The following is a 12,068-nucleotide window of genomic DNA, read 5'->3' on the forward strand; positions in this document are numbered from 1 at the left end:
CCCAACCCAATACACAATCCCCAGCCCCAGATCCCCACATTGGCCATCTGGGGCTAGTGGAGCCGTGCTCCTCACAGGGGGCCGAAGGATGGATGGTGGGTCGCACCCTTATGGGCACTCATGGGCCATGTTGGCATTAATATTACCACAAATGAATTGCAACTGGAGGCAATCCAGGGTTCAGTGATGATCCTGCAAAGAACCCTTGGAACAAAACTCTGAAAAAGTTGAACAGTTTGGTCCATGAACCGTGATCCCTTATCGAAGCGGAGATGGATACTTTGGGTCCTGGGAGGATTCTGTTCCATCTCCTGAAACCCACAGATGGAGATCACAACCAACAACACACACAGACACACACTCAGTACACTCAGTGTACACACACACACACACACACACACACACACACACACAAACGGGTGCTTCTCTTTTCACCAATAGATGTAGAAATTTGGTGTAATTTCTCTTGCGGCCCTGGAACCAAACAATACTGTTACTTTTGTAGGGGTAGGCAATGATTAACTTAGTCCAGGTAGAATTGCATAGGTAGTGTGCTCCGACTGTCGTGAAGAAGAAGAAACCCCATGTATCATAAGTAGGGATCTGGTAGCCGTATGTCGTGTAAGTGCGTATCTTCGTTCCCATCTCGAGGGGTGGGGTTATGTTAATTGGTTAGGGATTATGGGTAATTAATCCCCTGTATGTCATGGCCTCTATTATTTTTCCTCTGTTCCTTATGACACCAGCAGCACACACACAAAGCCAGGCAATCGCTCATTTATAACACTAAATAAAACCAGCCAGAAGCAGGACATTGAAATCTACCACTGATACCACCGACCTGTTGAGCACACAGGCACAGGAGGTCCATAAGGCCACACCCCGAAGAGGAGTGTTTGGTCCGGAATTTGGTACAAGCAAGGACTGCGAAGATGGCACTCGCTGATAGGAGCAGACACGGAGACGTCGTGGGATGACATCGGAGCCTTGAGTATAAAAGAACGCTCTCCCTGACATTTTGTCCTCTTGGCTGTCCTTCTTGAAGACAAAATACATTGTTCCGACATTTTCGGCTCCTTACACCCGGGAGTTCATAGCGAACGGTGGCATTTTTGCTCTCTTGCATAGGACATTGGTGCTGTGCAGTCGGCATTTTATATCCCTAACTTTGGGTTTCGACAATCGTGAGGAAAGGCGGTCGCGGCTCATGGACTCTGGTGCGCTTGGCCGTGGCTTCTGGGATGAGTCTCCTGGTGGAGCATGGCTGTCGACTGGACCTTGGGCGTTGTCAAGTGTGGGTGGGCACTGGGGGCTGCATGTGGTCGGACTGGGGGATGATGTGGAGGTGCAGGGGGCATGGCTGTTGGGATGCCACACACTGTGACTGTGCCTCCCAGGTCCGAGGCCTTGGGAATGGCGGACTTGGCAGCAGGTGCTCACCACATTGGCCATCTGGGGCTAGTGGAGCCGTGCTCCTCACAGGGGGCCGAAGGATGGATGGTGGGTCGCACCCTTATGGGCACTCATGGGCCATGTTGGCATTTCGGCTGCTCAACTTACCCGATGGCCCTTGCACGGTAGAGGGGCGGAGCTGTCGTAGCCAAGGGTAGTAGTGTAGTAAAGGTCACCAGAGAAGGCGGTTCCACATGCTTGCCAGTACAGTCGGACAAAAGGAAATTTGGTGAATTTGATTGGCCCCATGGGATAAATCTGGGATTCGGTAGGGTGGATGACACTCTTGGACCCACCCAACCTGCAACTACCTGCACTTAAGGTAAGCTGCCTTGATGATTACTGTCCCAGGTGTTTGCTACTAGCTTATAAATTGGGACGTGAGTAATTCGGAGTGGGGGCGGGTGAGAGTGATGGGATGGCCAGTGAGGGGATTGGAGTGTGTCTTGTGGGTGGCGTTTGTTTATGTGTGGAGGTTTCGTGTTTTTGTGTGGTCGGGAGGATGGAAACTGAATTGTGATTATTGAAATGTGTTTGGAAATGTGAATATAGGAAACACACATGTAAGCAGGCCATGGCAGCATCTTTTTTCTGTATGACATCTTTTTATTGGAATATGTGGTTGAGAATTTAATGGCAGCGGGGGAGGAAATGTTTTTTGTGGATTTTGTGGGTGGGGAAGGTGTGTGTGTCCGCAGGTACGGATAAAGCTCTGGAGGAGTGGTGACTGCGGCCCCCTCTGCAGTAATTGCCCCTGGCAGCTAGTGGTGTCTGGAAATTGGGAGCACGTCGGTGGTGGGGTCTGGTTGGGCGCCCTGTGGTATGGAGACACTTGGCGACCCGTGAGGCTATGTGAAAGCCTGAGGCAATGAAGCCTGGTGTGGAGACCTCCCCGGCATGACGACAGTTAAAGGAGCTGTTTGGCTGTCACGGGGCCAAGAGTTAAAGGGGGGAGTGAATAAGTCGTAAGTCGGGCTATTTGTTTTTGGACTGCGGGCACCACAGCCTGAAGCGCCCCCACCATCTTGCTTGTATGGTACCTCCCCACTGCTTAGTTGAGGATCACACACACATGTGTAATGACATCTATGCCATGGTCTTGCAGGGGGGTTAAATAAGTGCTTTGTTGATTATTGAAATGTGTGTGAATGGTTATGGGATTTGTGTGAGTGAATGGGGGAGAAATCCACCGAGCCATGTCACTCACCTGTAACACCAGAACAAGGCCCGTGGAAATTTGGGGTACATTGGGATGGCTTCGCAGGTAACGTTAGGTATTGTGGCATCCACCGGGGGACGTGGACTGTAGGATGGGATTGTACAAATGTTTTTGAGATTTTGCCTTTTTGATTAAGTTTGTGGTTAAGGTAGTTTTTTGTGTGTTGCTGAACTTTTTCTTCCTGCCACAGGAGTTAGGAACGAGAAACCATGTTTTGTAAATACTTGAAATGTGAATTGCTGCTTAAGGGGTGTAGAATGTTCAGGAGAATAGGTAAGTAGCTACGGCTCGCTTCCCACAGCCCCTCCTAATTTATTCAATAGGCTAATTAAGAGTGAGTCGGTAAGTGTTAAGGCTAGAACGGTAGCGCCTGCAGTGAACCTTGCGGGAGCTATGGTTCCAGGAGTCGGGACGGAGGGGGGGAGGGTTGTGTTACGTTTGAAGGGGGTAGGCAATGATTACCTTCGTCCAGGTAGAATTGCATAGGTAGTGTGCCCCGACTGTCATGAAGAAGAAGAAACCCCATGTGTCATATGTAGGGATCTGGTAGACTGTATGTCGTGTAAGCGAGTATCTTCGTTCCCATCACGAGGGGTGGGGTTATGTTAATTAGTGTGGGATTATGGGTAATTAATCCCCTGTATGTTATGGCCTCTGTTGTTTTTCCTCTGTTCCTTATGACACCAGCAGCACACACACAATGCCAGGCAATCGCGCATTTATAACACTAAATAAAACCAACCGGAAGCAGGACATTGAAAACTACCGCTGATACCACTGACCTGGTGACAGGAGGTCCATAAGGCCATGCCCAGAAGAGGAGTGGTCTGTAATTTGGTACAAGCAAGGACTGCTAAGATGGCACTCATTGATAGGAGTGGATACGGAGACGTCATGGGATGACGTCAGAGCCTTGAGTAGAAAAGAACGCTCTCCCCGACATTTTGTCCTCTTGGCTGTCCACCTTGAAGACAAAAGACGTTGTTCCAACATTTTTGGCCCCTTACACCCGGGAGTTCATAGCGAACAGTGGCATTTTTGCTCTTTTGTGTGGGACATTGGTGCTGTGCAGTCGGCATTTTATATCCCTAACTTTGGGTTTCGACGATCGTGAGGAAAGGCGGTTCGTGAGGAAAGGCGGTCGTGGCTCGTGGACTCTGGTGCGCTTGTCCGTGGCTTTGTGATGGCTGAGGGCCATGCCGAGTAAACCGGAGAGGCGGCGGTGCTCTGTGGAGCAGAGACGAGTGGATGGGCGTAGCCTGCTCGCGGAGTGAACTGTGCACGAAGGTCTGGTTCCCGCTCACGAGCTGCGAGGCAAAGCGTGCTGTTCCCGCAAAGGACGCGGGGGGGTTTGACAATTCCCGACGGGGTTCAGAAGCCGCTCGCAGCTGAGTACAAACCTATGCAATATTTACTTTCATTTATTTATCCCCTTTGTGTTGTATACGAGTCTGTGTGGGGGCGCTCCAATTAGGAATTTAGTTTTACTGTGCATTCTGTTGTTACCGGCATGTTCTTCAATAAAGCCGGTATTTTTGTACATTTTAATTACGTGTCGGTTTGAGTTAATTGATTATCCAGATGCGAAGACGTCGGGTGGAAGCCGTCCAGGTAAGTTCGTCATCCTCCTTTCCCTCGCGTGTAACAAAGCTCTGCCATTGGATTGAACGCCTTTGAGTTAAAGCTCATTTGGTCATCCGTGTCGCCCTGTGGTGTTCACTTCAGGGCAGACACACGACACTATATATATATATATATATATAATTTTATTATATTATTTAAGAGCATTCATAGCCCACACAACTCCCAACCCATCCAATCCTCCCAAACATGATTCATCGTAAATATCATCATTTTAAACTTACCGTCTGTTGTACCATCGACACGCCCCACTTCTGTCCTTCCCATCGGTGTTAAGGAGCCTCAAGGTTTGGTTAGAATGCGCCATCTACAAACCTTCTGCCTTTTCACTGGCCCACATCGTCGGGAGTCTTTGCAGCAGACCCACAAGATATCAACTTTTAGGACGAGTTGATCAGGAAGTTCTCCACATGTTTTGTTGTGCGTGCAGTGAAAACAATAGTCAATACGTTAAAAAATATGGGAATTTCAAAATGACTCAATCCGCCCTAAAATGCACAACCCTTTCTTTTACGAACCGGTATGTTTGCAAGTATCTAATGCTTCTTTAAAAGTATTTTTAATCGTTTCATTCTACAATCCTTATCTGAGAGTGAGAGGCATGATGCGCATCCACACAGCCCCGATGGCCTTACGTACTAAGGGTAAGGGTTTCTGTTCTGCGCATGTGCATCGAGCAATCTGGGGCGGAATCACTGATCTGGGTAGAGATCAGTGGGCGGTATACGTCATTTCGAAAGTCGCGTATTGGTCTAAAAAGTTTTTGGAAATGTACATCGGTTAAATTATTTGTGACTTATAAAGATATGTTAAGGGTAATAAAATAACGCTGACTTTGTCCTGATGCAGCGAATATAGCTTATCGTAACTTTCGAGATGTCTGAGGGGGCGCCGAACCGGGTGACCCAGGTGGCGATGAAAGCCTGCGCGACGTCCGCCGCCGTCGTCGATGCCAAGGGCACGGCCTCCGGCCACCGGGTGGTGCGGTCCACCATGGTGAGGACGTGGGTGAAACCCCGCGAGGGGGGCAGAGGTCCCACCAGGTCCACGTGGACGTGGTCAAACCGGCGTTCCGGCACCGTAAACGGGGCCAACGGGGCCTGGGTGTGCCGGTGCACCTTGGCGCGCTGGCACGCGAGGCACGTCCTGGCCCAGCTGCGGACGGCCTTCCGGAGGCCATGCCAGACGAATTTGTCGACGATCAACCTTTGGGAGGCCCTCGCGCCCGGGTGGGACAGGCCGTGGATGGCGTCAAACACCTGGCGCTGCCAGCCCATGGGCACGATGGGGCGAGGCCGCCCGAGGGAGACGTCGCACAAGAGGGCCGCGCCCGCGCCGTCGAACGGCACCTCGGTGACGCGGAGGCCCGTGACGGCGGTCCGCAAGGCCTGGACGTCTGGGTCAGCGGCCTGGTCCGCTGCCATCCGGGCATAGTCGATGCCGAGGTGGACTGCGTGGCGACGGCCCGGGAAAGGCAATCCGCCACCGGGTTGTCCTTCCCCGCGACGTGCCGGATGTCCGTCGTGTACTCGGACACGGCCGAGAGGTGACGCTGCTGCCGGGCCGACCACGGCTCGGTGACCTTGCCCATCGCGAAGACCAGCGGCTTGTGGTCGACGAAGGCCGTGAATGCACGGCCCTCGAGCAGATGGCGGAAGTGCCTGACCGCCAAGTGAAGCCCGAGCAACTCGCGGTTGAAGGTACTGTAACGGCGTTCGGGCGGGCGAAGCTGCCGGCTAAAGAACGCCAGCGGTTGCCAAGCTCCACGCACCCATTGCTCGTGCACCGCGCCCACCGCGTAGTAGGCGTCGGTGGTGAGGGCGATCGGCGCATCGGGCGCCGGGTGCCCGAGCATGGTGGCGTTAGCCAAGGCGAGCTTCGCGCCCGTGAACGCCGCGTCCATCTGCCCGGTCCAGGTGACGTCGCCTTTGCCCGGCTTACCTCGGAGAGCTTCGTGCAGGGGGCGCAGGAGCTGGGCGATACGGGGCAGGAACCGATGGTAAAAGTTCACCATGCCCAGGAACTCCTGCAGCCCCCTGATCGTGCGGGGGCGCGGAAACCCCTTCACCGCCTCCACCTTGGCCGGCAGGGGGGCGGCTCCATGCCTGGTGACGCGGTGCCCCAGAAAATCGAGTTCGGCGACGCCGAACCGGCACTTTGCGGGGTTCACAATCAGGCCATGCTGGCCCAGGCGTTCGAAGAGCGTGCGGAGGTGGTGTAGGTGCTCTTCGTGGGACGCGCTGGCGACGAGGATATCGTCCAGGTAGACGTATACAAAATCCAAGTCGTGCAGGACGCTGTCCATCAGCCGCTGGAACGCCTGAGCCGCATTCTTCAGACCGAAGGGCATCCGCAGGAATTCGAAGAGTCCGAATGGCGTGATGACCGCCGTCTTTGGGACGTCCTCCGGCCTGACGGGGACCTGATGGTAACCGCGTATGAGGTCCACCTTCGAGAAGAAGGACATGCCCGCCAAACGGGCGGAAAAGTCCTGAATGTGGGGGACGGGGTAGCGGTCGGGGGTGGTGGCGTCATTGAGACGGCGATAGTCCCCGCACGGTCGCCATCCCCCGCCGGGCTTCGGCACGATGTGCAGCGGCGACGCCCAAGCACTCTCCGAGCGCCGAACGATGTCGAGTCGCTCCAGGGTAGCGAACTCCACTTTTGCTACCGCCAGCTTGGTCGGCTCGAGGCGGCATGCCCGGGCGTAGACCGGTGGCCCGACGGTGGGGATGTGATGGGCCACCCCATGCTTGACGGCCCCCGCCGAGAAGGTGGGCCGCGTGAGGGCCGGGAAGCCGGCGAGGAGGCGGGTGAATTTGTCCGCTGCCGGAAGCGTACAGATCAACGTGGCCGGAACCGAACCGTTCAGCAAGCCGCTTGGCAAGCCGCTCGGTGAGCCGCTCAGTGGGCTGCTCGACGAGCTGGGCAGCGCACAAGCGAGCGAGCTGAACGTCTCGGCCTGGACAAGACGTCTGTGCTTTACGTCGACCAGGAGCCCATTTGCGCACAGGAAGTCCGTGCCAAGCAATGCCATGGGCACGTCGGCGGTGACGAACGACCATCGGAAAACCTGCCCTCCGAACCGCAGAGAGAGGCAGCGTTTTCCGTACGTACGGATGGGCGTCCCGTTTGCGGCAAGCAGCGCGGGGCCCCCGCCCGCGGCGTGCTTGTCCGACGTACCGGCAGGAATGACACTCACCTGCGCTCCTGTGTCGCACAGGTAACGGTGCCCGGATAAGGTGTCCGTGATGAACAGCAGGCTGTTCGAACGGCCGGCGCTCATTGCCACTATCGAGCGCCGGCCCGGGCGTTTCCCGACCTGTTGAAGGAGCATGGCGGATGACACTGTCGAGCCTCGTGGCCGAACTTGGTGTGGAACCAGCACCAGGTGGTGGAGCTGGAGGAGTGCGGCTGGCTCCGCCAGGCCGGCGGAGTTGGCGGTGTTCCCCGCGGTGGCGGTTTTCGCCACGGCGGTGGGCGGGGCATGGCGGCGGCCACGAGGTGTGTATCAGCATGCTGCGTATGCTGTGTAAGCTGATGCTGTGGATCAGCATCATCAGCAGCATCAGCCTCGAGGTCCGTGATGGCCACACCGACTCTCGCCCGCGTGTCCGAAGCCACGAAGTACCTGTCCGCTGCGGCGGCCAATGCTCGGGGTTCAGTTAGCACGGTCCCGGCCAACGCGAGGCATACCTGTGCTGGAAGTTGGCGACGGAAAAGCGCCCGGAATAGAGAACCAGGGGCTTCGTCGCCCAACAGTGACAGCATATGGTCCATTCGGACCGACGGGCGCGTGTCGCCGAGCTCGGGGAGATCCAGGAGGCGGTCGGCCTGTGCGTCCTCCGTGAGGCCGAACGTGGCTAGGAGCAACCGCTGGAGTGCCTCGTACTTGTGGCTGTCCGGTGGGTGGCGAAGGACGGACACAACTCGAGCGGCCGTGCCGGGCCCGAGGGAGGCGACGACGTGGCAGTAGCGCGTGTCGTCGTGGGTGAGGCGCCGAAGCTGAAACTGGGCTTCGGCTTGGACGAAACAAACTTCGGCCTGGGCCTCCCAAAATTCGGGAAGTTTAATCGACATCGCGTTGTTGGCCATGGCAATGGCGTCGTGTTTGGAAGGATCGCTACGGCAGATCCAACGTTGAGGGTCACCAGTAAAGCGCGGTGTTACGCGAGCTGTTTGTAAACAAGGAGGAAGCGGACAACGCGGTAATTTGTAAGAGTCTTTATTCAAGAGCTCACTGTAACACTGAACTCTCAGGAGTCAGGGCTGCGCGCCCCGTGTATATCGTGAGGCCACGCCTCTCTCCCGGGCGTGGCCCACCCCCACTCGGTGTGCGGGGTGATGTCACCACGTCAGTGCTTTCGTGTCCGCCACAACTTCAATTTAACCATAGTCTGGTAACTTAAACTTTTATTTCACTCTAGCATCATTATTTATTAAGTCTTTTTATAGTATATTTATCTAGATGTAATAATATTAAGCCATTATGTCTTTACAGTTCTTTAATAACATACATTTGTTTTGAAGTACCATTATCACAATTTTCTGTTGTCCAGTTCATGTGCGCCATGTCGTTATAGTTCGCTACTGCTCGCAGTTTACATGAAGTGCCAACGGAAGTGGCATTTGAGTTTTGACTCCGGTCGTGACGGCATTATGCTGTGCCCTGTCTGCCGCTCTAGGAGAGGCGTTTTCTCACGTTGTTTTACCTTTCACTGTACAGAGTAGTTGTAATATACAGCCCGATGATGGCCCAAAATACCGGAAAGACCAGGAGAGCTCGCGTGCGTGGATCGAAACAGCGAAAGGTTTGTGACAGTGAGAGACTGGCCAGGCCGCTTCCTCGTCCTCCTTAATTTTCCATGTAATCTTTATTAAACCTTTTATTTAATAATTTATTCACTTACAATAAACTATCGACAGTGCTTGAAAACGGAATTATTTAATTCCTTTTTCAACTAATTGGAAATCACTACACTATGGAAACGCACTGGATCCATAGCATGTATAATACTGTCTAATAGCCATAGGATGTTGATTAAGATTATGAAAGGTACAAACCAAATACGTGTGGCTAGGTTATTCAGTACAATAGATAGTGATTGGACCAGGAGCCATAGCTTGAGAGTGAAGAAGAGGAGAGGTAAGGCAGGTAGGGGTCTTTCACTCACATAGAGTAGTTGATGCATGGAATGGTCTTCCTGGAAAGGTCGTGGCAGCAGAAACAGTAGATGGGTTTAAATTGGAATTAGATGGGTACCTAGAAGTATTGGAGATGGAGGGGAATAGGGATGTTGGCAGCACTTTTCGGTAGCTTGAGTATGGATGCCTGATTGTGTGTTTGTGTGCGGAGTGATGTGCCTGTCACTATGGAGGTCTCGTCAAGGGGTGGTGTGTGGTTAATGTTGTGTTTCTCACCCAAGAACCACCTGCGCCAATTCCCCCCTCCTGCAAGAAAAATAAACACAAAATAAAACTAGAATCCGGGCACTCGGTAGAGCGCATACCTTCGCCGCAGCTACTGTTCTGTACTTGGCATGGGAGTGTATGCGATGTGAAACTTTATGTGAAATGTGATCGATTTTTAAAAATCAGAATTTGAGCAAATCTGTTTCATTCGTCTGTTAATATGCCTCCCCGATTGACAAATCTGCAATTTGAATTTCATTTGAGGTTGAAATGATTGCGGGAGATCGCGTTATAGTGATGACGTCTTGGATGGACATCCTCTTCTTCAGTCGCTCATAACTTTGAGTGAAATACGATCGAGTTAAAAATAGTCAGAATTTGAGCAAATCTGTTTCATTCGTTTGTTAATATGCCTCATCTCTTGACAAATCTGCAATTATAATTTTTTTTGAGGTTGAAATGATCGCGGGAGATCGCGTTATAGTGATGACGTCCTGGATGGACATCTTCTTCTTCAGTCGCTCATAACTTTGAGTGAAATACGATCGAGTTAAAAATAGTCAGAATTTGAGCAAATCTGTTTCCCAAAATCTAATCAAATGTGTCCCGTATAATAACCAATCATCCCACCAAATTTCATGCAATTCGGTTGAATACTTTTTGAGTTATGCGATTAACATACACACACACAGACATACAAATAAATACACAGCGATCAAAACATAACCTTCCGCTTTTGCGAAGGTAATTACTCTTTTCGTGTTTTATTTAAATAATGGAAATAAATGCTATAAATACATTTCCTCTTTTTATTTGGACACTCTTGGGAAATCTATGGATGTGCCTCATTGGCTCATCCCAATTCCTACCCGCATTCCCCCAATGGAATTGTGTCATTTTTTGACGGATGAAATTGGTCTGGTGTTGATGTGGCGCAGCCATGATGGGCCGAACGGCCTCTTCATGCATCTAATTTCCTTGTGTAATTTATTAAACAAATTGTAATGCATATTCCTTCATTTTGTACATCATGGCTATGGACACTCAAATGTTCCGTGGTGCAAAACCAGCTGCAAATATCTCAAAGTAATCTTCCATTTTGCCAAATGTTATTAGGAAGACAAACATTTTTCACTGTAAAACCTAAAAAGACTTGGCAAATACACACATGCATCATATATAATTTTATATATAGTCGTGTTCACGGCTGATTAACATCGGCCACCGAACGGCTGGACCGAACTGGCTGTTACTCTCTTGGACACGTCAATTAATGGCTGGCGTGCGGGAATCGCAGGAAGCGCATGAGAATCGTAGCTCCTTTAAAATGGGGATTGTTTCCTGAACAGAACCAATAGGGGAAGGTTGGCCCGACAGGAAGGTTGTTTTTACTTTTGTAATTGCAAGCAGCTTTGGAAAAAATGCCATGATAAAGCTCTCTTAACACGGATATACACCTCAACACACTAATCCCCTCGGCGGGGAAAAATCCCTTTGTGGAAGTGGTGTGGGGGGTGGTGTTAAAGTGCTACAACCTTCATTGTGTGACTCTTAATCCTCCTGTTAAGTTTGGTTGAGATTGGATAAGTAACGACCGGATGTGTCACGGTCAAAAATCGTCAGACAGGCACCAAATTGCATATTTACTCCCGCCAGGGAGTAATGCATTCGATTGTGTCCGTCCGTGTGTGTGTTCGTGTATTTGTGAACAAGATATCTGGAAAAGTTCTGAACGGATTTGGATGAAAGTTGGTGGGATGATTGCCTTTGGGATAAGGAAGAATTGATTAGTTTTTGGTGAAGCTCAGGATATTATTCCGGATCCAGTAATTTTTTGAAGGATTTTTTACCATTGGAAAATAGGGCTCCAACTTGACCCATGGCGGGAGTATGCGCTCTACTGAGTGGCGTTCTAGTTTAGTATGATTTACAGCGAATTATTTTGGCCAGGGTTGTGCTGCCAAAACAACCTCCTAACGGAAGTAAAAAAAATTATATTTTTTCACTGACATTTTAATGGAGCTGAGGAACTTAAAAGTAAGATGTTAATTGCCAAAGCAAACAACTAGAATGGCACTCGATAGTGTGCAAACCTCCGCCAGGTTGAACAGTTTATGGTTTCTATCCCACTGATAGGCCGGATCTGGATTCAGACCTGAAGCAAAGTCTAATCAGCTTGTTCTTGTCACCTAACCAACTTGTCCACCTAGTTTAGTCATAACTCGTCCATAACTTTTTGAAATATCCTACTATATATCGTTTTTGGTCCTAGCACTCAAAGGTGAAGAATCACTTGAAAATTAAATAATTCTCGTATCCGGATCCACATTTGAATCTTCACCAA

The 12,068-nt window shown here is 51.2% G+C and overlaps 1 protein-coding gene across 2 annotated transcripts in view; it reads left to right on the top strand.

Moving 5' to 3' along the window:
* The first annotated feature begins 8,908 nt into the window (after positions 1 to 8,908).
* LOC137432584 (uncharacterized) overlaps positions 8,909 to 12,068 on the top strand; it is a 66,812-nt gene continuing 63,652 nt past the window's right edge. The window contains exon 1 of one of the 2 annotated variants that reach the window (XM_068124628.2): positions 8,909 to 9,123. In XM_068124628.2, coding sequence (XP_067980729.2) covers positions 9,061 to 9,123 — 63 coding nt within the window. In that variant the 5' untranslated portion in view covers positions 8,909 to 9,060. The remainder of the gene's footprint in view (positions 9,124 to 12,068) is intronic. The other variant, XM_068124629.2, reaches the window with a different exon arrangement.

Source organism: Myxine glutinosa, chromosome 8 (genome assembly GCF_964187855.1).
Source record: "Myxine glutinosa chromosome 8, kmMyxGlut1.1, whole genome shotgun sequence".
In the NCBI taxonomy this organism is placed as follows: Eukaryota; Metazoa; Chordata; class Myxini; order Myxiniformes; family Myxinidae; genus Myxine; species Myxine glutinosa.